This window comes from Arvicola amphibius, chromosome 13 (assembly GCF_903992535.2).
Source record: "Arvicola amphibius chromosome 13, mArvAmp1.2, whole genome shotgun sequence".
NCBI lineage: Eukaryota > Metazoa > Chordata > Mammalia > Rodentia > Cricetidae > Arvicola > Arvicola amphibius.
In genome coordinates, this window is record NC_052059.1 from 16,873,686 (window position 1) to 16,894,743 (window position 21,058).

The 21,058-nt window shown below is 43.5% G+C and overlaps 1 protein-coding gene across 2 annotated transcripts in view; it reads right to left on the reverse strand.

Annotated features, from left to right (window-relative positions):
• Positions 1-20,600, reverse strand: part of Slain1 (SLAIN motif family member 1) — a 42,355-nt gene extending 21,755 nt beyond the window's left edge. For both annotated transcript variants that reach the window (XM_038310527.1, XM_038310526.1), the window contains exons 1-2: positions 20,038-20,600; positions 14,009-14,148 (exon numbers count right to left, since the gene is read on the reverse strand). In XM_038310527.1, the coding sequence (XP_038166455.1) occupies positions 14,009-14,148; positions 20,038-20,600 (703 nt within the window). The remainder of the gene's footprint in view (positions 1-14,008; positions 14,149-20,037) is intronic.
• Positions 20,601-21,058: the final 458 nt, after the last annotated feature.

The window sequence follows — 21,058 nt, forward strand, 5'->3', positions numbered from 1 at the left end:
ACACCGAGAGGAAGAAAATACGGGGGATGTTCGCCCCTCCCTCCCACTCTAATTTCTAAATAGTAGCTATGACAGAAGAGAAGCCGACAGGCAGGGAAGTAAAGCAAGGCAGGAAGGCAGTGAAGCAAACTGGATAGTGCAGTCGGAACAAAGCTCAGACAGGGAGCAGAGGTTCCAACAGAAGACTTGGCATAAAGGGGCCATGGCAGGGGCGGGGCCATGGCAGGGGCGGGACCATGATAGGGTGGGGCCAATGCAGGGGCGGGGCCGTGGCAGGGGAGGTGCCATGGAAGGGGTGGGACCATGGTGGGGGCGGAGCCTTTGTGTGCCAAAATGCCATTCTAGAAAGTGCAGCAGCAGGAAAGCCAAGTCTCCAGTCTAGGGAGGCAAATGTTCAGGCCAAGGCCGAGGGCACAAATGAGAAGAGCTGCTCCTAAAGACACCGCTAGAGTGGAAGATACTGTCTCATGCACGCTATGTACCTACAGTGAGAACCGGACTTTGACAAGGAGACCACTACAATTAGATATGTATTTTGTGATGACAGCCACACAGATGGACGAAATGACATACAGACTGATGGCTGGAACAGTAACTAAGGAGGCTTCCCCAGCAGATATAGAGATGTGGTCCTCACTAAAGCATGCTCAGAACACTTGGTCAGAATAGGTACAATGAGGTGTCTCTGTGCTGAAGTGGAGACATTTACTAACCATGGAATATGGGAGTAGAGAAAGGAAGCAAACAGTCACACCATCCACTGAAACAAAGAACATGAGTGACACTCCCTGAATTCAAAGATAAAGCTGAGCTGAGCTGAGGTGGTCACTGAACAGGTCCACATGATGGTGCTCAGTACAGTTAGACAGATGCAGGGAAGGGCAGCAAGACCACAGAGGCAGGAAAGTCCAACAGGCAGGTGTGGGGTAAAGGGGAAACCATAGGCAAAATGTACTCACCACTGAAGAGTAACAAGGGGAAAGACAAGGGATTTAGGGGAAGAATAATTAAGAATGGATATATGGAGCCAAGATGGTGGCCTATAATCCAAGAACTTGAGAGGCTAAGGCAGAAGGATTATCCTGAGATCCAGTCCATTCTGGGCTACAGAGTGAAAAGGGTAAAGATAAAGACTAGATCTATGGAGAACCAGTCAAGGAACCTGAGAAATGTCACCTTGAAGGATGCAAGAGGCTCGAGGAAACAATTGGTCTAAGACAAAAAGACTGGTAGAGAAGGATTCATGTGGGAGCTATTACATTTTTTAATTTTATGTTTTAAACAAAAAGCTGTCACAGAGGAATCCCATAGAAGAGGACTAAGGAAAAGTCAACTCAACCCTAGTGAAAACAAATTATAGAGAAAAAGGGAGAAACTCATGCTAATAGATCGAACAGGTAGGAGATGAAGGAAACAAACTTTAAAAACAGCTTGACTACAAAAGTAAGAAGAAATGTGGTTTGAGCTATGAGGGGGCTCAAGGATAAAGAGAAAATGGAGTAAAAACATCTGTGCATTCACAGAGTGAAGAGAATAGACCAGAAGGGGAAGGGAAACATGCAAAAAGGAGAAGGTAAGTCTGCTAACCAGAGGGATGGAGCAGAGAGGGAAGAACATCCTTGGAAGGGGAGCCTTGGAAACAAGGAAAGAAGAACAGAGAGGATGAATGTGGGTCATGTGGAACTGTGAGGAGGCAGAGAGAGGCCAGCATAAAGAGGCTTATGCAGTAATGGTCTGGAATTTATTTCTCAGCGCTGGGAACTGAACCAAGGGACTTGCACACACTGAGCAAGCACGCTTCCACTGACTACCCCTTTAACGTTTTGTAACAAAGGTCTGGAATGACCACAGTGGAAAAAAAGAAAAATGGCTAACCACAGAGAGGACAAGGGATTGTTCAGAGGATGCTCTTCAGCATTATCTCTGGAATGATATTAACCTCAACATGTAGGCATCAATAAATTACCAAGTACTTTTACCAAGATATTCCCATGTATCTATCTTATAGTTTTTCTTAGGGGTTCAGATTTACATGGTTTATTATTAGTGAGCATATTGCTAATGGAGTTGTCAAAATAAGGGAAGTGCACACACACACACACACACAGGGGGTATCATACTCAGCAAACCCTCTCTCTCTCTCATACACAAACACACACACACACACACACACACACACACACACACCAAAATAACAGGAATCAACACTCATTGGTCACTGAAATCTTTAAACATCAATGGTCTCATTTTCAAATAAAAAGGGACAGACTAAGAAAATAGATGAGAAAACCGAACCTATCCTTCTGCTGCATCCAAGAAACACATGTTAACATCAAGAATAGAAATTACCTCAGGGTAAATTGGATGGAAAAAATATTTCAAGCAAATAGACCTAAGAACAAACAAGCTGGTATAGCCATTTTAATATCTGACAAAATAAATTTCAAACAAAAATAAATTAGAAGAGGTAGGAAAGGACACTATATATTTACACAAAGAAAAAATTCACTAACATGGCAATTCAATTCTTAACATCTATACGCCAAACACAAAAGCACCCCAAGTTTGTTAAAAAAAAAAAAAAACCACTACTACAGCTTAAATCATATATTGACCCTCATACGATAGTGGGAAACTCAAATACCCTACTCTCCCCATTGGACAAGTCATCCAGACAAAAATTAAACAGAAATACTGGAGTCAACAGATATTATAAACCAAATGAACCTAATAGATATTTACAGATCATTTCACACAAACACAAAAGAATATACCTTCTTATCTGTATCTCATGGATACAAATATCAAATTGACAGCATACTCAGACACAAAGCAAGTCTCAACAAATACAAGAAAACTGAATAACATCTGCAATCCCACTAAAATCAGGAACAAGACAAGGATGTCTACTGTTTCCATACCTATTCAATATAGTACTTGAAGTCTTAGCTAGAGCAGTAAGAGACTGAAGGAGATCACAGGGATACACATTGGAAAGGAAGATGTCAAAGTATCTTTATTTGCATATGATATGATAGTATACATAAGTGACCTTAAAAATTCCACCAGAAAACCCCTACAGCTGATAAACACTTTCAGCAAAGTATCTGGATATTAAGTCACAAATACCAGTAGGTTTCCTATAAACTAAGAAAAAAATGGACTAAGAAAGAAATCAGGACAATAACACTTTCCACAATAGCTCCAGATGATATAAAATATCTTGGGGTATATCTAACCAAGCAAGTGAAACACTTGTATGATAAAAAAATCACGTCACTAAAGAAAGAAACTGAAGAAGCTATCAGAAGATGGAAACCTCTCCTATGCTCATGGATCAGTAGGATTAACAAAGTAACAACTGCCATCCTACCAAAAGCAATCTACAGATTCAGCACAATCTCCATCAAAATTCTAATGCAATTCCTCACAGATCTTGATAGGACAATTCTTAGCTTCAGGTAGGAACACAAAAACCCAGGACAGCTAAAGCAGTCTTGAAAAATAAACTACTGGGGATTTCACCATCCCTGATTTCAATCGTACTACAGAGCTATAGTAGCAAAACACCATGCTGTTGGCACAAAAACAGACACGTTGGTCTACTGTACTGGGCTGAAGACTCAGACACAAATCCACACACCAATGGACACCTGTTTTGCTTTTCTTTTATGAGGCCAAAAATGTACAGTGGACAAAGGAGAGTATCTCCAACAAATGGCATTGGTCAAACTGGATGTCTGCATGTAGAAGAATATAGATGGATTCATACTTACCTCCCTGCACAGAATTTGACTCCAGATAGATGGAAGACCTCAACATAAAACTAGACACACTAAACTCTAAAGAAGAGAAAGTGGGGAACAGTGTTGAACACACTGGCACAGGAAAAGAATTTCTGAACAGAGTACCATTAGCATGGGCTAATTAACAACAATTAATAAATGGAACCTCATGAAACTGAGAAGCTTCTGCATGGCAAAGGACACCATCATTCAGACAAAGCAACCACATATAGAAAGGAAAAATATTTTTTTTACCAACTACACATGTGATAGAGGGCTAATATCCAAAATATATAAAGACCTCAGGAAACTAGATAGCAAGAAAACAAATGACCTAACTGTAGTGATATTTCATTTATATTTTAGTAAATAAAGCTTGCCTAAAGATCAGAGAGGAAAACAGCCACACTGATCAGCCTTACAGCCCAGGCAGCGGTGACACACACCCTTAATCCCAGTAGTCACACTAGTTTGCCATAGAAACTGGGCAGTAGTGGTGCACACCTTTAATCCCAGCACGAGAGAGGAATATAAAACGGGAGAAGACAGCTCTCACTCACAGTCTCATTCTCAGATTCCTGGAAGCAGGATCGACATTTCAGACTGAGGTAGAAGTCAGAGCCAGCAGCTGGATGTTTTGCTTTTCTGACCTTCAGGTTGAACCCCAATTTCTGTCTCTGGGTTTTTAATTAATCATGTTACTCCCAATTAAAAATGGGCAGAGATCTAAACGGAGATATCTTGACATGGGCTAGTTTCTAGAGTCGAGCAAATTACACCAGTATCCTCAAGCTAGTGTGCTCTTGTTTGGAAACAAGCAAGTCTGTGGGGACAGTGATAAGACCATGGTGTACAATATGGAAGTGAACCACGCATATGATCATCACACTATAATGCATTTCATAGATGGAAAGCTCCCGAGAGTTGTAGCAAACATAGTCTACCCTCTAAAAACAAGGTGATGATAAAGTACCTCTAGGAATTTTCCCCTTTGTCTTTTTAGTGACTTAAACGTAGAGCCTTATCTAGCAATTCCATAGATGTTTTGGTTCCTCACAAACAAAGTAGTGAACTGTGTGTGAGCCTCCCATAGTCAACGTGCATTGGCTCACACCTGCCTCAGGCAAATGGTGATGGTTTGAATAAAATTGTCCACTATAGTAGGCTCGTGTATTTAAAGGTTTAGCTATCAGGGAGTGGCACTTGAGAAGGATTGGGAATATGACCTTGTTGGAGTAGGTGTGGCCTTGTAAGAGGAAGTGTGTCAGTCAGGTGGGCTTTGAGGTTTCTAATGGTCAAGGCAGTTTCAGGAGCTCTCTCTCTTCATGCTGGCTTCGAATCCAGATGTACAGCTCCAGTTACTTCTCCATGTCTACCTATATGCTATCATACTACTCACCATGATGACGAAGGGCTAAACCTCTGAAACTGTAAGCAAGACCAATGAGATGCTTTCTTTGAAAAGAGTTGTCATAGCAACAAAACAACAACTAAGACAGAAATCAGTTCTCAATACCACACTCTAATAATTTAATCATCATAGTAGCATAAAAGTAGGAAAAAAATGTGGGGGACTTGGACACAGAAACCACATGCAGCACAAGCTTAGTACACACCAGGTGTAGGTTCAACCCCTAATACACACACACACACACACACACACACACACACACACATGCACACACACACACACAAATGCACACATATACACACACGGACATACACATGCACACACACTCACAACTTTGGTGGAACTATTGATTTTATTTTTCTTTATAAGTAATAAGATAAAAGCTCAATAATAATTTCACTGCAACAACTACTTTACATTGACATGAGTTTCTTGTTATTTTAATAAATATCTTTCTAACCTTGGTGGGAACGCAAGACAAAATTAATACCACAAAACACACATATAATTGGTTTAAAAAAAAAAGAAAGAAAGTAGGGTTGCCTAAGGATATTTGGCAAGTGTATCCAGGTTGCTGGCTAGAATGGGTTGAAGTGGCAGGTTGATGAGAGGCCCAGTCCTAGGTAATGTGTAACTTACTGTACTAAAGCATGGCCCGAGCTGACACGCAAGCATGGAGGCTATTTTGAACACAGCAGCGGAGCAAGCACACGATGGAATCCTACAGCTGGGGCAATGTGTCTTCAATTATCAGCACACAGAAATATGCAAATGCCGGGAGACCCTGCTCTGTACGAAATGCTCAGCATGATCTCAAATTATTTTTTTTTCCTACAAGAAAGAATCTTTTTGGGAAGCTTACCTAAAATGAACTCTACTTGCTAAGTTTTAATTCGGTGCTCCAAATGTGACAGAGCACCTCAAGAGCTGAAACAGAGCCGGCAAGGATAACATCTGGGCCATGCGAGGAGACGCTGGGCAGGTTCCAGGAGACAGATACTTGATAAGCTCCTAATGGCTCGGTTCAATCTGTGTGGCTTATACAAATGAAAAGGCCACCTTCAGATCACTGGGTCACATCAAAGGCTCTGCTTGTCTGAGTAAAGTCGGGAATTAACACAGCATCGGAACAACCGAGCAAAGAAGGGAGGCAAGCCTCACACAAAGGTGTAAGGAAAAGCCCAACAGAGGCCAGTGTCTCTACATTCCTCAGCCTACGACCCTAAGGGAAATGAGATGTGGCCACCAAGGACGGTAACTGTGCATGCGGACTGCACTGTCTGTGAAAACGACACTCACATGCCTCAGATGTGACCTGTCCTGATTCAGCTGGACATCTGAGCACCTTAAGTCAGATAAGCTTTTATTAACTGGACCCAAATTAAGTGAGCCACATATTGGGCGCTTCAAATTACTTAGATAAGCTTTTTGATCATTATTTGGTTAACATCCCAGCCTCACGACATGGATTTATCAAAACCTCTACATTATCATTATTCCAATTCGGACTATCAAGTGAGTGGACCCTGACTACCAGAGTTCCTTGTGGTTTTGCATTTAAAAAGGGTGGGAGACAGAAAAGCCTTTCCAAAATGGGTTGAGTTATCCTTATCTGAAATGCATGGAATCTGAACATTTTTTTTTTAATTCATGGAAGATCTTAGTCTAGATAGGAAGGACCCAAGTCTAAATACAAAATTCATTTGTTTCATACACACTTTGTACATAGCAGACTAAAGGTGGTCATATACAGTACTGTGAAGAATTTCACGCCTGAAATAAAATGCACAGCGTGAAATTTTCTACTTGCAACATTTTGTTAGCTTTCAATGCTTCCCCCCCCCCCATTTTAGAGTACTTTATAACCATTTTTTCAGGTTAGGGATGCCCAGCTTGTACCTATAGTCCTAAGAAGAATCAGAAGAAAAGGGAGAGACTAAGAAGGGCTTTGAATTTTCCACTATGTTTAAACAAACTATCCCTCTAAAACCCTTCAGATTAAAAACCCTAACTCAAATAATGATGCCTATGTGTGAAATACACAGATCCCACCCCTCAGAAGGGAACGACACTTCCTCTATGAAGCACAAGCAACCACACAAAGACGAATCCTGTGTGCTAGCTTCAAGTCCTGACAAATGAAGACCCGCATGGCAGAAACGTCTGTGTGTTCACATCACTTCACAGTTTACAGAGTTAATTCACATCACCAGCGCCCCTGAACTCATTCTACTAGCCCCATGATGCCTTTCGGTGTTCCTTCCTACCACATGAGACGCTGGAAGCTCACTAGGAGCCGAAGAAGGCTGAGACACGTCACTAGGTAAAAACTCCCCCACCGTACTCACCCATTCAGTAATTAGTGCTCGACGCCTACCACGCAATAGCAGCTACTCTAGCAAGCGAGAAGGCTACAGCAGTGAGCGAGACAGATTTAAACCCCATCCAGCCACAGAGCTACCATTTAATGAGCACGGCCATATGACTTGTGGGCTTTTGTCTTGATTAGCAGGATGTCATTGACAACACCAAATGTTCAACGAAAACTGTTTCTTTTGTGCATCTAAGAAAACTAAATGCATCAAATCAGACGATTAGAAAACCAAAGAGCCAACACTTGAACATGCTAAACGTTGTATTAAGCATTGGTAATCCAAGAGAAAATTGAGGTGCAGATCCTCGATCCACTCAGAAAAGACGTGGATATAAGAATGAACAAAACGGAGTTCCTGTGAATGGAGAGCAAACATTTCTCAGCCCACCTTCAAACCAGGGAAATAAGCACCAGATTTCTCTGAGACCACAGTGAGATCAGTGCTCAGAAAAAAAAAACAACAACAAACATCACTCTAGGATTCATCAACTAACTTTATACTACTAGACTAGAGATTTGAGATACCGGGAAAGGATAGTGATTATTTTACCTTCAACATTATTCCAACAAAATATTTAAGTCAGCGATGATGTCATCACTATCTTCCAAAAAGTATACACCTCACAAAATACCCTTCCTCTCTCTCATTTTCTTCAAAAGTCCTAGATTATTAGTTTATTATCATAGTTTCAAACCAGAGCCTAGAAACTTTCCATAAACACTCACGCAGTTTTCCATGCTTTGTGATCTCTAGCTGTGAAGTCAAGGGTGTGCTGTAGGAAGATGCTTAGTGGCCCTTTAATAAGTTAGAATCTGAAGGAGCCCAAAGGCAGTAAACCTGAAGAGCATCCTGGAAGAAAGGCAGCCAAATGTGCCTACTGAAACCATGCAGGAGACAGGTGTGCAGCTCAGGCCTGCAGGCTCAGCATGGATGGACAGCTGAAGCAAGCTCAAGGGCAGCTCGGTTATGGAGTGAATTCTAGGTCAGCTCAGGCCTCACAGAAAGAACATGTCTCGAGAAAGAAAAATATCAAGTGAGTGGGGACAGACCACGATAAAGCCTCTGGAGACACATCGCTGGGGTGGTTTCCTCCTTACCAGGAGAGCTGCCTGTCACCACAGTTAAGTATAGGGCCGAGAAGCCCATGGCAAAGGAGGACATACCAAGGGAAGAAGAAAGAGAGAGAGGCCTGTCGACCAGATATCCTCAGTCACCTCCTGGCCAGGCCCTCTCCACATTTTCTCATGAATTAAGTCTTTAAGTTTTAAGTACCCTTTCTTTCCAAAAGCAGCAAGGTCAAGAACTAGAAGCCAACCGTCTAGAATGTCTGCTCCCTGAGAAGCAGCCCTTTGTTGGAAGTGCCAGGATAACAGGAAGAAGAAAGTAAGTACAAGCTTCTGTCTGTCTGTTTTGTGATGGACATGATACAACTGACTTTGCAAACCGCACAAGCCTCAGATAAAGTGCACAGTGACACCTGTCATTTGAAATGAAACCCACACAAAAAAAGAAAATGGCTGTTTTGGAGCTAATGGAACTTTAAAACACGGAGAGCGCACGTGACTCCAGTGTTTGCACTGTGAGGGACATAGAGCCATAAGGCTAATTTTTCATCTCTACTACTACTGACAAAAAAAAAAATAATAATAATGTTCTTTACTTAGAGGCCAGTAATTTTTCAAAAGGAAAGATTAAATAGAAAGCCCTAATTTTCTTACAAAACCATGTCAGGACAGCAAGGACCAAGAGTGAGGATATGCCTGACGAGAGGGTCACAGCACCACAAAGAAAGATCAACACGAGGTGGCAGATGGGACTCCAGCACTCTGTATTATGAGCTCACAGTGAGGAAGTCATGAAGAAGCTGGAAGGGTCTGGAATAGTCGGTGCAAGGGACACAGCAGCTTGTAAGTTCTGAACACACAGGAAAACATTCAACCCCCCAGCTGCCCCTCAGCACAGCCAACTCCTGCTCCCTTCATTTTAACAAACACAGATTTGCTATCTGAAAAAAAAAAAAAAAACTCCAACAGAAACCCAATAGGTACGAAACCCAAACGAGACACCTTACACAAGCGAAAGGAAGAGGCCATGACAGGGCCAGACACGTGGGAGGTACTTAAACCCAAGGCAACAACTTGCAAGATGAGTCCCTAAAATGCAAGAGAAAAAAAATATAAAGAAAATCAAGGATGTTATAAAGCATATAGAAAACACAGAAATTTTTGACATCCATCTAGGGACTGCATACCCAGCCATCAGGAATACCAAGAACAAAGAGGGAAAATGGGAGGGGCAGAGAGCTTATAAAAAAACTAAGGCAAGAAATGTGTGCGCAGCTAACGTTTCCAGGCTCAAAGCGACACTGGACGAGCAAAACCACGACATTAATGACTAAGTTCAAAACAGGACAGCATTTTAAAACACCCATGATCTTTTAAGCAGTAGGAACATAAGTAAAAAGTGAGAAAGAAGACAGCAATATCGTGCCACCAACAGCAGTCCCGGAGATGACATGAACGGAATGAGCCTTTTAAGTCCTCTAGGAAACACCTAACTCAGGACTCCATGTGCAGCCCAGCAGCTAGGTAGGTGAGCAAATGCCATCTCCAGTTGCACGAGTTCTCAAACTTCCCTTCTGCCTACTCTTTTGTCCTTTCTCCTTCCAGGGGCAATCCAACAAAAGCGGAGACCTGGAAGAGGGACCTGACATCTGAGGCCACTGAGGAGAACGTCGGGAATAAAGCAGAGGAAGAGTAAAAACCGTGACAGCTATCGAGGCAACAGAGGCCTGGTGCTAAACAGGACAGAGGGAGCGGCCAGGAACAAGAAATCAAACCCCTTGGGCTCAGGGTCCACCCTTAGAGTCTGAAAAAAAAAAAAAACTAACTAAGGAAACTAGCTCAGCAACTTTAGCAGCTGACTAAAAGACAAGGTGGGACACAAAGGATGACGAAATATTGCCTAGATATGGCATTCCTGCCACAAAAATAGTCATGCATCCTATAACTGACAAAAAGCCAGATTGGAAAGCTATCCCAAGAAAACATAAAGAGGGGGATTGAAAAATTAAATCTCACAACCCAAAATCAAAAGCCCATGTGAGACTGAGAGAAAGGATGTATGTGGAAGAATAATTAAGAAGAAAAGGTCATAAATTTGAGAAGCAGTAGGGGAACACAAGAGCTGAGCAGAAAGAGGAAGCTGTGGAAATGATGTAACTATAGTATTCATGTATGAAATTCTAAAAAAAGAAACTTAAAATGATAATGTAACTAACTCTACAGTCATCTAACAAATGAAATGAATTTTAAATAGCATAAACAGAAAAGCAAACAACTTCTGTTAAATAATGCATCTGGGAAATAAATTAAACAGGAAAAGTATGAGGCAATTTTTGAAGCTATTTTTTCTGAAATATGATTAATAATTTTCAAGACGAAGAGATATTTTATAAAGCATATGCTCATTTTAAAATGACCATCCAATAAACATTTGCATTATTTGTTTTGTTGTTTTGTTTTGTTTTGTTTTGTTTTTCAAGACAGGGCTTCTTTATAGCTTTGGAGCCTGTTCTGGAACTAGCTCTTGTAGACCAGGCTGGCCTCGAACTCACAGAGTTCTGCCTCCCAAGTGCTGGGATTAAAGGTGTGTGCCACAACACCCAACTTCATTTGTACTCTAATAAATAAAGCTTGCCTGAAGATCAGAGAGTAAAACAGCCCCACCGATCAGTCTTAGAGACCAGGCAGTGGTGACGCACACCTTTAATCCCAGTAGCCACACTAGTTTGCCATAGAAACCAGGAGGTGCCTGTCTTTAATCCCAGTGGTGCACACCTTTAAACCCTGCCCTAGAGAGCAATATAAGACGGGAGGGGACAGCTCACAGACAGAGTCTCATTCTGAAATTCTTAAAGGCAGGATCTCCACTTCAGACTCAGGTAGAGGAAAGAGCCAGTGACTGGCTATTGAGCTTTTCTGACCTTCAGATTGAACCCCAACTTTTGCCTCTTGAGTTTTTATTAATCGTGCTTCATTAACCTGTATTTGACATAATGCAGAGGTAGGATCCAAGGTGCTGATGCTACCAGGGGGCTCTATGCTTCCACCCCACTCCAGAGTTGCAGCCCAAATTGGCAAGTTATCTTACAATGGAATTACAGATCTTTGAAACAAAAGCATTTAACTTCACAGCAGAAGTTTACAGATTGAGATACAAATTTAGTCAGGTACTGATTTTGGTTTTGGAAACTTAGTTCTCTACCTAAAATGTTTGCTATAAAATTCAAATAAACTCAAGCACAAATAAAAATGTATCATTTCACTGTATGTCCTCATGACTTCACATCTGCCAATAAAGACAAAATTAGATAATCAGGCACCTGGTCAAAAATATTAATGAGATTTGTATTAAGTTTACTAAAAGTTTCTTCTCTTTCTCAAAACTCAACCCATCAGCCTAATTTCTGTGGCAGTCAGCTGAAGCAGGGACTGTGGTGGGCCACACCCAGCTGCCTTCTGTTTCTATGATATCAACTATAAACTGTTTTTACATTTAAGAGGAGAGGGATCTCATGAGAGGAAAAAAAAAAAATCTCTTGAAATTCTGATCTGTGTCCATAAATGAAGTATCATTGGCACAGGGCTCTGGTCACTTAATCTTAAATCTGCCGCTGCTTTCAGGCAATGAAGGATATGGCTGCAGTCACCACAGAGTGTGGAGTCTGAAAACTTAAGACAGCTCCTTCATGATCCTCTGCAGAAAAACACTGATTGATCTCCGAGTTAAAATATTATAATTCTTGAATCTCATTTGACTTTGCTTCAAATTATTAAGCCACATTCATATCCACACAGTAAGACCAGAGGTCATGGACCACTTGAGTAAGACAGTGAGACTCAGCGGGACTGGCTGGCTTGTTGAGAATCAGTGTTGCGCAGACGCAGAACTGATAAAGATTCTTTGGACATCAGGGTACCACACTACTAATGCCCAGTGTTTACTCCAGTACATCCTTGTTCCTATGACCCTCTTCAGCATGCTACCAATAAATCAATAGCTAAAAAACGTTCATAAGCATGTGCCTAATTCCATCTTCCCCAAATATTTAAGCTAGATTTCTGCTGACAGTAACTTATACCCAGCCATTACAGCAAGCAGTACAGAATCTATGTGCTGTTAAGGATTGGATCTCTGATGTCAGGAAGACCCCAACTCTGACCCTGTCCCCCAATACCCTTCTGGCTTAGCAATCCTCTTAAATCATTCAACTTCACCCTTTTCACCTCTACAGGAGAGTAAAATACAAGAGACTGACTCACATCAGGTCAACATGAATGAGTACCGTAGAGCTAAGAGATGGAGACTCTATCTATGCTGGTCTTCCACTCAGGTATCTCACACTCATCCTTTATCCTTGAGGAGCTTGAGAAGCAGTGTCTACACTTCAGGTGCCTAAGCACTGGTCCTGATCCCACCATGCAGATCCCCTCTGCCCATCCCTCATAGGCACCCATCCTTTGTCCTGGAGAGGGGCAGGGCCTGTGATGTCAAGTTCAGATAGGATTTGAGATGCAGTGGGTGCATGGGCAGAAAGAGTTCCTAGATAATGAACAGACACTGGGAGGTTAAAGAACAGGGCAAAAGTCCAACCGATCACAGCCTTGAGTTAGTGAACACACAGAAAAGGTAAGGAACTACAAACTACTCCTTTCCTTAGTGGTTCTTCTACGGCTCTCCATCCATCTCTCTCTGCTGTCTCTGTCGGTGTGTCTGTCTCTCTCTGCTGTGTGTGTGTGTGTGTGTGTGTGTGTACTAACACTTCATGTGTGTGTGTGTACTAACACTTCGTGTGTGTGTACTAACACTTCGTGTGTGTGTGTACTAACACTTCGTGTGTGTGTGTGTGTGTGTGTGTGTGTGTGTGTGTTAACACTTCCACATCTGCTGGTTTCTATCAGTTAACTAACGTTACATACATTACTAGGACTAGTTCCTAGTTCATGGAGCTTAGCACTTCCAATTATGCATCCAGCTAAGCAGGGAGGCAGCACACAAAGAGGCCCTCAATGAGGTTAGTCCTGTGGTCTCAAAAGACTCCCAGTTTCAATGTAGAATGGAGCCACAGACCCTAAATACCAATGTAAAAAAGTGACAACAGATCCATTTCCTTTACTGACATGTTTTTGAAACACGCACACAAACACAAATGTGTTCCATATTATAAGCCAAAAATCTGGCTACAAGTAGTCCCGAAAGTCAATAGAGTCTACACCGAGGAACTGTTGTGTGTAGTACAGGATAGGGAGGTTGCATGCTACAACAGCCTGCACTTCAGGGTAAGGGTTCTTCACCTGAAGTCTACTCCCAGACCAGAAACAAAACCAAGACAGAGGAGGAGAATGGGAGAAAGAAAGCACACACATTCACAGTACCTTGCTCCAGTCTGAAGCGGAGGGAGCGTCTGGCTGCTTCCATCTCAGGAGTTGGGTTGTCTAGGATATGTCTACACCACTGCAAAGGACTCAGGGATTTCTCTGGTGAAGGGAATACCTTTGAAGAGCCAATATATAACCTTAAAAAAAGAGAGAGAAATCTACATTATAGGTATGCCATAGTTTAGAGAGAAACCTCTATTCTGGCAGAAACGGCATGTACTGAACAGTTCCCATGGAGACGGAACCACGTTTGAGGGCTTCAAAGTCCCAAGAGTCATTTTTAACAGGCAAATATCCCCAAATAGAATAGGTCACTTTCCAATGCCTGCTGAGATTTGCTTAACAACGAAACTAAAAATCCCCCCTTTAGTAGCAGAAGCTTCTCTTAACCGGAGCTAAACTGGCTTATGTCTAGAAATTAATGTCATCTCTCTTGTCTCTAACAGAATCCTTCCAAGTTGCTCTGATTCTAATGAACATATATTCCTGAGACACCAGACTTTATGGTTTGCCCTTCTGCTGTCACAGACAGGACGGCCACCTGTTAGAGTGGTGTCAGTGGCCCACGAAGGTGGAAGATGTCTTCTCCTTTGAACTCATTCTGATAGCTCAGAGTCTATGGGGGACTAGCTGGCAATGATCGTAGGCTTTGAGGTTCAACCTCTGCCGCAAGGACTCAACTCTGCTGCTGCAGCCCACAAGTACAGCAGGCCAAATTCAGTCAAGAAGCATGACGTCATCCCTGTACACTTTAGTCCCAGCATCGGGGAAGCAGAGGCAGGCAGATCTGGGCCTTCAGGCAGACATGATCTTTAGAGTGAGTTCCAGCTCACTCTACAAAGTGAGACCTCGTCTCAAAACAAACAAAAGCTTACACACAGTGATTCTCACATTCTTTTGAATATTCCATCACTTAAAAACATAAAAAGCCTATCTTTTCCAGCCATACAAAGCAGGCAGTGAGGCTGATTTTCTCTTTTGCTGACTCCCATTATAGATGAAAATATTTAGTTAATTTCACGGTAACTGCAATACATCATACTTTTCTTGGAGTGCAGCCCACAGTCCTGTATCCACTAAGCATCCATTGGTCCACTACTTCATACTCCCTGCGCCTCCTCTGTCCTCCGTTGACACAGGTAGGTAATACCCCTCCCCCAATTCCTTGTCTAGAGACTCCGGCTGTGTAGACACAGATGCTGCTCTCTGGTCCAAGTAAATTTAGGTTGATCACTTGTTCTTACTCTTTGGTGCTTCAAACACGATTGTTTGAGCATACAGCAGCTTCTGTTTTTCAGATTTTTTCAGATTCAGTAGGTTCAGGGTAAGTTCAAAGAATCTAAATGTCTAACAAGTTCCCAGGCAATGATGACCTCTCTGGTGTCAAGAACACACTTAAGATCCTCTGGGCTAAATCAATCAAGGTAATTCCACTGCCCCGCTTTGCCCAGAGCCTTGCTTATACCCAAGGCCCAGATAAAATCCACACCATTCTAAGCCAATCCGGGAATAGAAAATTAACCTAAATAGATATGTAGAGAAAAGCCAAAAAGTAAAAATTGTAATTTAAAATTAAAAAGAAAACCCAAGCTAAAAAAGTTGACTGTTGAATTCTACCAAATATCTAAACACAATACCAATTCTTCATGACTCTTCCACATAGGACAGGTGACATCCTGATGTATTTCATGTGGACAGTGTTTTTCTGGACTCTATTGCCAGACACAGGCATTACAGTGAGGGGGAAAATCTCTAGTGACCACGATCACTCACGAGCTGATGCAGTCTAAAGATTTTAGCAAACCGAGTCTCACACAGAGACATTTCATCTTTACCACATGGAGTTTATTCCAGAAATGAAAGCTTAGTTTAACATTAAGACATCAATGTAACTTCCTATTTTAACTAAAATGGAAAAAGCCATGTGATGATCTCAATAGAAAAAGGAAAAAGCATTTGATAGCCATTAAAAAAAAAAACTTCAGTAAAACTGGAAGCTGAGGAAACCCCTCAACCCAACTAAAGAGCTATTTAAAGATGAACACTCTCCGAGAGCAAGATAAAGACACCAGGCTCATTGCTTGTCAATGTTCTACAGAGGTCCTACCGCTTCAACTAGGAACAGACTAGGGATATTTGGACTGAACAACTGTAAGCCTGTCTTTCTTCACAGATAACACCATCTACTTATTGCTACTAGCGAGTCTAGTAGCAATGTCTGTAGGATGCTGGGTCAATGTACTTTGTTGTGCGCATCTGTATGCATCAGCAACAAAATACGGATACTTTCACATTCGTCCCTTTCCGTCTCCAGTAGCATTTTGAAAACTGTCAAGCACATGTACAGACCTAACAAAAACGTGTACAAGGTTTATACAGTAGAAGCCACAGAGCCATTCTGAGAGAGATTAATGACATAAGTTAACAGAAGATATATACCAGGTTTGTGGTTCAAAGGCTGAATACTATTAAGGCATAGGTTGTCCTTAACGTTATCTTTATAATTAACAAAATTCCAATAGAAACTGTAGCAGTGTTTTTTTTGTGTGTGTGTGTGTGTGTGTGTGTGTGTGTGTGTGTGTGTATTTCTAAAATCCACACGGAAATGGGAAGACCCTTCAAACAGGACAAATGGGAAGCCAAACAGGACAGAGCAATAGTAATGAAGACAGATTAGTGTGGCACACCGGTATATACAGCAATGAGAAAAACACAGTCTCCAAATGATATCAACCATAGAACATGAAATTTTCACAGTGCAAAAAAGTCAACAAAGGATGGTCTTCTGAACAAATGACACAGGGATGAGGATGTTCATTCACAAAACTGTGAGCTCCAGATGCCATACAATGCCCACAGTTAACCAAAAAAGATAAATTGAAAAGGAAAAACCTTTGTTAGAAGCCCTAGATAAAAGCCTGTGTCCCAAGGTTGGCAAACATCCCTTCGCTGTAGTTTCTAAGACTAACATCATGATTGATCCGGAAGAATGAGCAGTACCAACCACTGGGCCTGATCAAAAATAAAATCTTTTCCCTTGGAAAACACTGCTAGAAGATTATGAAGCAAACCACATGTTTGGAGAAGAGATTTGCAAACCAAGTGCCTGACAGAGAACTTCAATGTAAACTATATATACCCACTCCAGCTGTTCCTTAGTGTACATAAGAAATAAAAATGAGGCATGCCACAAACCTACCACAGAATCCAAAGAAAGGCACGCTACTGTGGCACTGGGGGTGGGCACGAAAGGTTCAAAGGGATGCAGGAACTTGGAGTGCTCTGAGAACATTAGCAGGTGGTTTAAATTCTTTAAAGGATGTCTTGACGGCTACTTTCCATTTAAAAATGTTTAAAATGTTTCAACACAAAAATAATGTATAAAATGTTTTTAAAAATCTGTAAATCAGGTCACCTGAAAACCTTGAAGCCTTGGAAAGCATCCAGCTAAGATTAATGATCCCCCCTGTTTCTCCGCCTGGGATCTCCTCCTGTTTAAGGAAGGGACTCCATAAAGAGTGCATCAAATGTCCCCAGAAGTACTTTAAAAGCAATGAAGGGCTAATTCTTATTATTTACCAACATATTTGATGACTACAGTTAAATTTCCTTTAATTTAGATTTTTTCAAGTCACAGTGAGGACCAGACTAACATGCTGGTTCCACTAAATAGCTCTTTTTAAAATTTATTTCAATGCTCTTTGGATTTTTTAAGAGACAAAATAGAGTAAAAAAGCTAGTCAACCATATCCTAATAGTTGGATAACTGTGGTAAAAGCCCTTTCAAAAGAAGCAAATATAAATATAAAACTATATTTGGCATATGTACTATATGTAGCCAGGTAAACACCAACACTACAATAAACTCGAGAGCCCATTATGGAGTCACATGCCTGTCATCCCAGCACCCAAAAGCTAAAGCAGTAAGGCATGAACTTCAGGGCCAGCCTGGGCTACAATGTGAGGCCTTATCTCAAGAAAGGTAAAATAATACTAACAGTATTAATAGTAAATTTTTCATTATGCCATACTTTTAAAGGATTGCTCCTTTGTATTTCTATCAAAATTATAAAATTTCTTTCCACTGTATGTACATCGTCGTTAAAAAAAAAAAAGCAAAAGCTCAAATGATTTGAAACTGGCAGGAGAGTTTATAGGCATCAGTGCAACAAAAGCCACTACAAGAGCCTTTGTCGATACTATACTCAGGCTGGAAGACATTTAGGCTTTACAAAAACAATGTAGTTTAGAAACAATGGCCTAAAGTCCCAGCGAATGCTGAGCTGTTAGAACAGAGCGGCACAGGCTGCTCACACAGTTCCCAAAAGCAGAGTCTGAGGCAGACGATAGATCTGTCCACAAAATGTTTATTACAATTTTTTTAAAATTCTCAAATCAAAGTAATTAACGATTACAATTTATGTGTTTAGAACTTAAAAAGTTTTATTGTCGTGTCAAGTGTAAAAGAAAAGGAATATTGTGGTTCCTAATACCAAACCAGTAAGATTCTCCAGCTCCCATGTCCCTTCTACGCAATCGTGTTAAAAAGAAGCACAGGATGACAAAACCTGATTCTTTTTAAATAAAAGCACCCAGGACACAAGAAAGATGTAATTCTTCATCCTGCCTGCTATTCGGAAGTGAACCCTGCACAGCTGCCCTGCAGAACTCAAGTTCCACTCCTCCAACCGCTCCTAGAGTACACCTAGCAAGCAAGCAAACTCGCAGAAGTCCTCCCCAAAGGACAAGCGTTCCAGGGCCAAGCAGCAGGAAAACGCACAACACGAGGTCTGGATACTGGTCCCTCCAAAAAGTCCTCATTCGTGGAACATAGGCACCCAGCTAACCAAATTCCCATTGCATAACCATCCTTATCATCAACCTTAAAGGTTCCTAAAATCCGATAATAAGGCCTCACTAACAGCACTTAGTCAGGGTTCCTATTGCTATGACGAAACACCTTGACCAACAGCAGCTCTGGGAGGAAGACCTGTACTTAGCTTACACTTCCACATCACAGTTCATCATCAAAGGAAGTCGGGACAGGAACTCAAGCAGGGCAGGAACCTGGAGGCAGGAGCTGATGCAGAGACCATGGAGGGGGTACTGCTTGCTGGCTTGTTCCTCATGGCTTGCTCAGCCTGCTTTCTTATAGACCCCAGGACCACCAGACCAGGGATGGTACCACCCACAATGGGTAGCTCCCTTCCCCCCAATCATTAGAGAGGAACTTAAGGAGGCATTTTATTAATTGAGGCTCCCTCCTCTCTAATGACTCTAGTTTGTGTCAAGTTGACATAAAACTAGCCAGCACAAGCACTTTTCTTCAATCTGGTTTCATTTTTAAGATTAATGAAAATCCCTAAGTTCAATTTTTTTTGAATAAGTAGTGCCTCCATCTGCTCACTCTATTCCCTAACAAGTCTCCGCTTCCAACGCCATTCCTGACATAGGAGGATAGCACGTTTTTAATAACCAAATCAGTATCTGAGGGGTTATCAGTGAAACCACAGAAAGAGGGCATGCATAATGGCAACTCAACTGCAAGAGCTGATGTCTGAGAAGACACCCATCACTAGGTGGCTTCGGATGCTACCAAGGAGGGCTGCACACCAACCCTGTCCAACATTTGTTTGAGTGGAAAGAACCATAAGCAGTGGAAGGCAGATGCCAAACCTTCCCATCACACACACGCACACCACACACACACACACACACACACACACACGGATAAAGGAGCAGGACTGAATGACAAGATGACAGGAGTTGTGCAGTTAAGGCTAACGAGGCGCTTGGGACCCGGTAATCAGCAAAGATCAGAACACAAGGCAGATGGCTGGGATCAGTTCCTCCCCAGTCCCCAGTCGGACCAATAGGCGCTATCAGAAAACAGGTTTCTGTCTTCCTGCAAAGCTGCTCAGGGCTTAGCACCTGCTAGGCCGCTGGGTCCCCTTCCTCCCACGCCCCGCCCCGCGTCCTGGGCCTCAGAACTCTTGGTCTGGAGACCGCGGCGCAGCAGTCAATACCAGGTGTAGTCGTCCTCCTCGCTCCAGGAGGCCAAGCTGTCCAGGTCCAGCGGCTCCACCTCGTCCAACAGCGTTGGAGGCGGCAAGGGCGGCGCGGGGGCTTCCCCCGGCGGGGTCCCCGCGGTCCCCGGTTCCGGGCTGCCACCCCCACCGAAGAAGCCCGCCGCGGGTTTGGAGTAGACGAAGGGCGCGTCTGCGGGCGGCAGGCTGCAGAGCAGAGAGGGCGCGGGGCTGGGCAAGCAGTAGGTGCCCGGGAACGCGGGGCCCAGCGCCCCCGGGCCCGAGGTGGTCGTGCCAGCCGGGGCCCTGTGCGGGGTGAGCGGGCTGAGCGGGCTGCAGGCCCCGGCTGGCGGCGGCGCGGAGGGCGGCGGCGGCGGCAGCAGCAGCAGGTGCGGGGCGGCTGCCGCACTGGCCGCCCGGCTGCGCAGCTGCTCGTTCTGCTTCTCCAGCTTGCGCACCAGCTCCTGCAGCTTCTTCACCTCCAGCTCGGCGTTCACCACCGGCCCGGAGCCCGCGCCGGAGCCCGTCCCCGGCGAGGCGCATTTCACCTGCTCCGCCATCATCGCGGGAGCCCCGACCGCCGCGGCGAGGAGGCTTCGCGGGCCCAGCTCGCGCCGCCTACCAGCATCAGCACCAGGGCCCAGCCTCGGGCCGAGGCAGCGGCAGCCGAGCAGCTCTGCACCGGGCTCTGCTCTAGCGGCTCCGGGTTTTAGCCGCGGCCCCCGGGGCGGGGCGGGGCGCGAGGGGCGGAGCCTGCGGTGATGGCTGTGTCGAGGGGGCGGGACCTGCGGTAGGGACCCGCCCTGGGCATCCGCAGGCACCCACGCCACCTAACTTCAGGTGCCTGATTGGACCTGACCTGAACTTCCCGCCGCTCGCACTTCCTCCGTCTTCAGGAGAGAGAGCCCCCACTTCGGGTCAGAGCTGAGGGCGGAATCTAAAGAAGTCGCAGCAGGTGCCTGTAGCAAAGAGAATTGTGCCCTGGACCAATGGCTTACCCTCTTACAAGAGCACTGTTAGA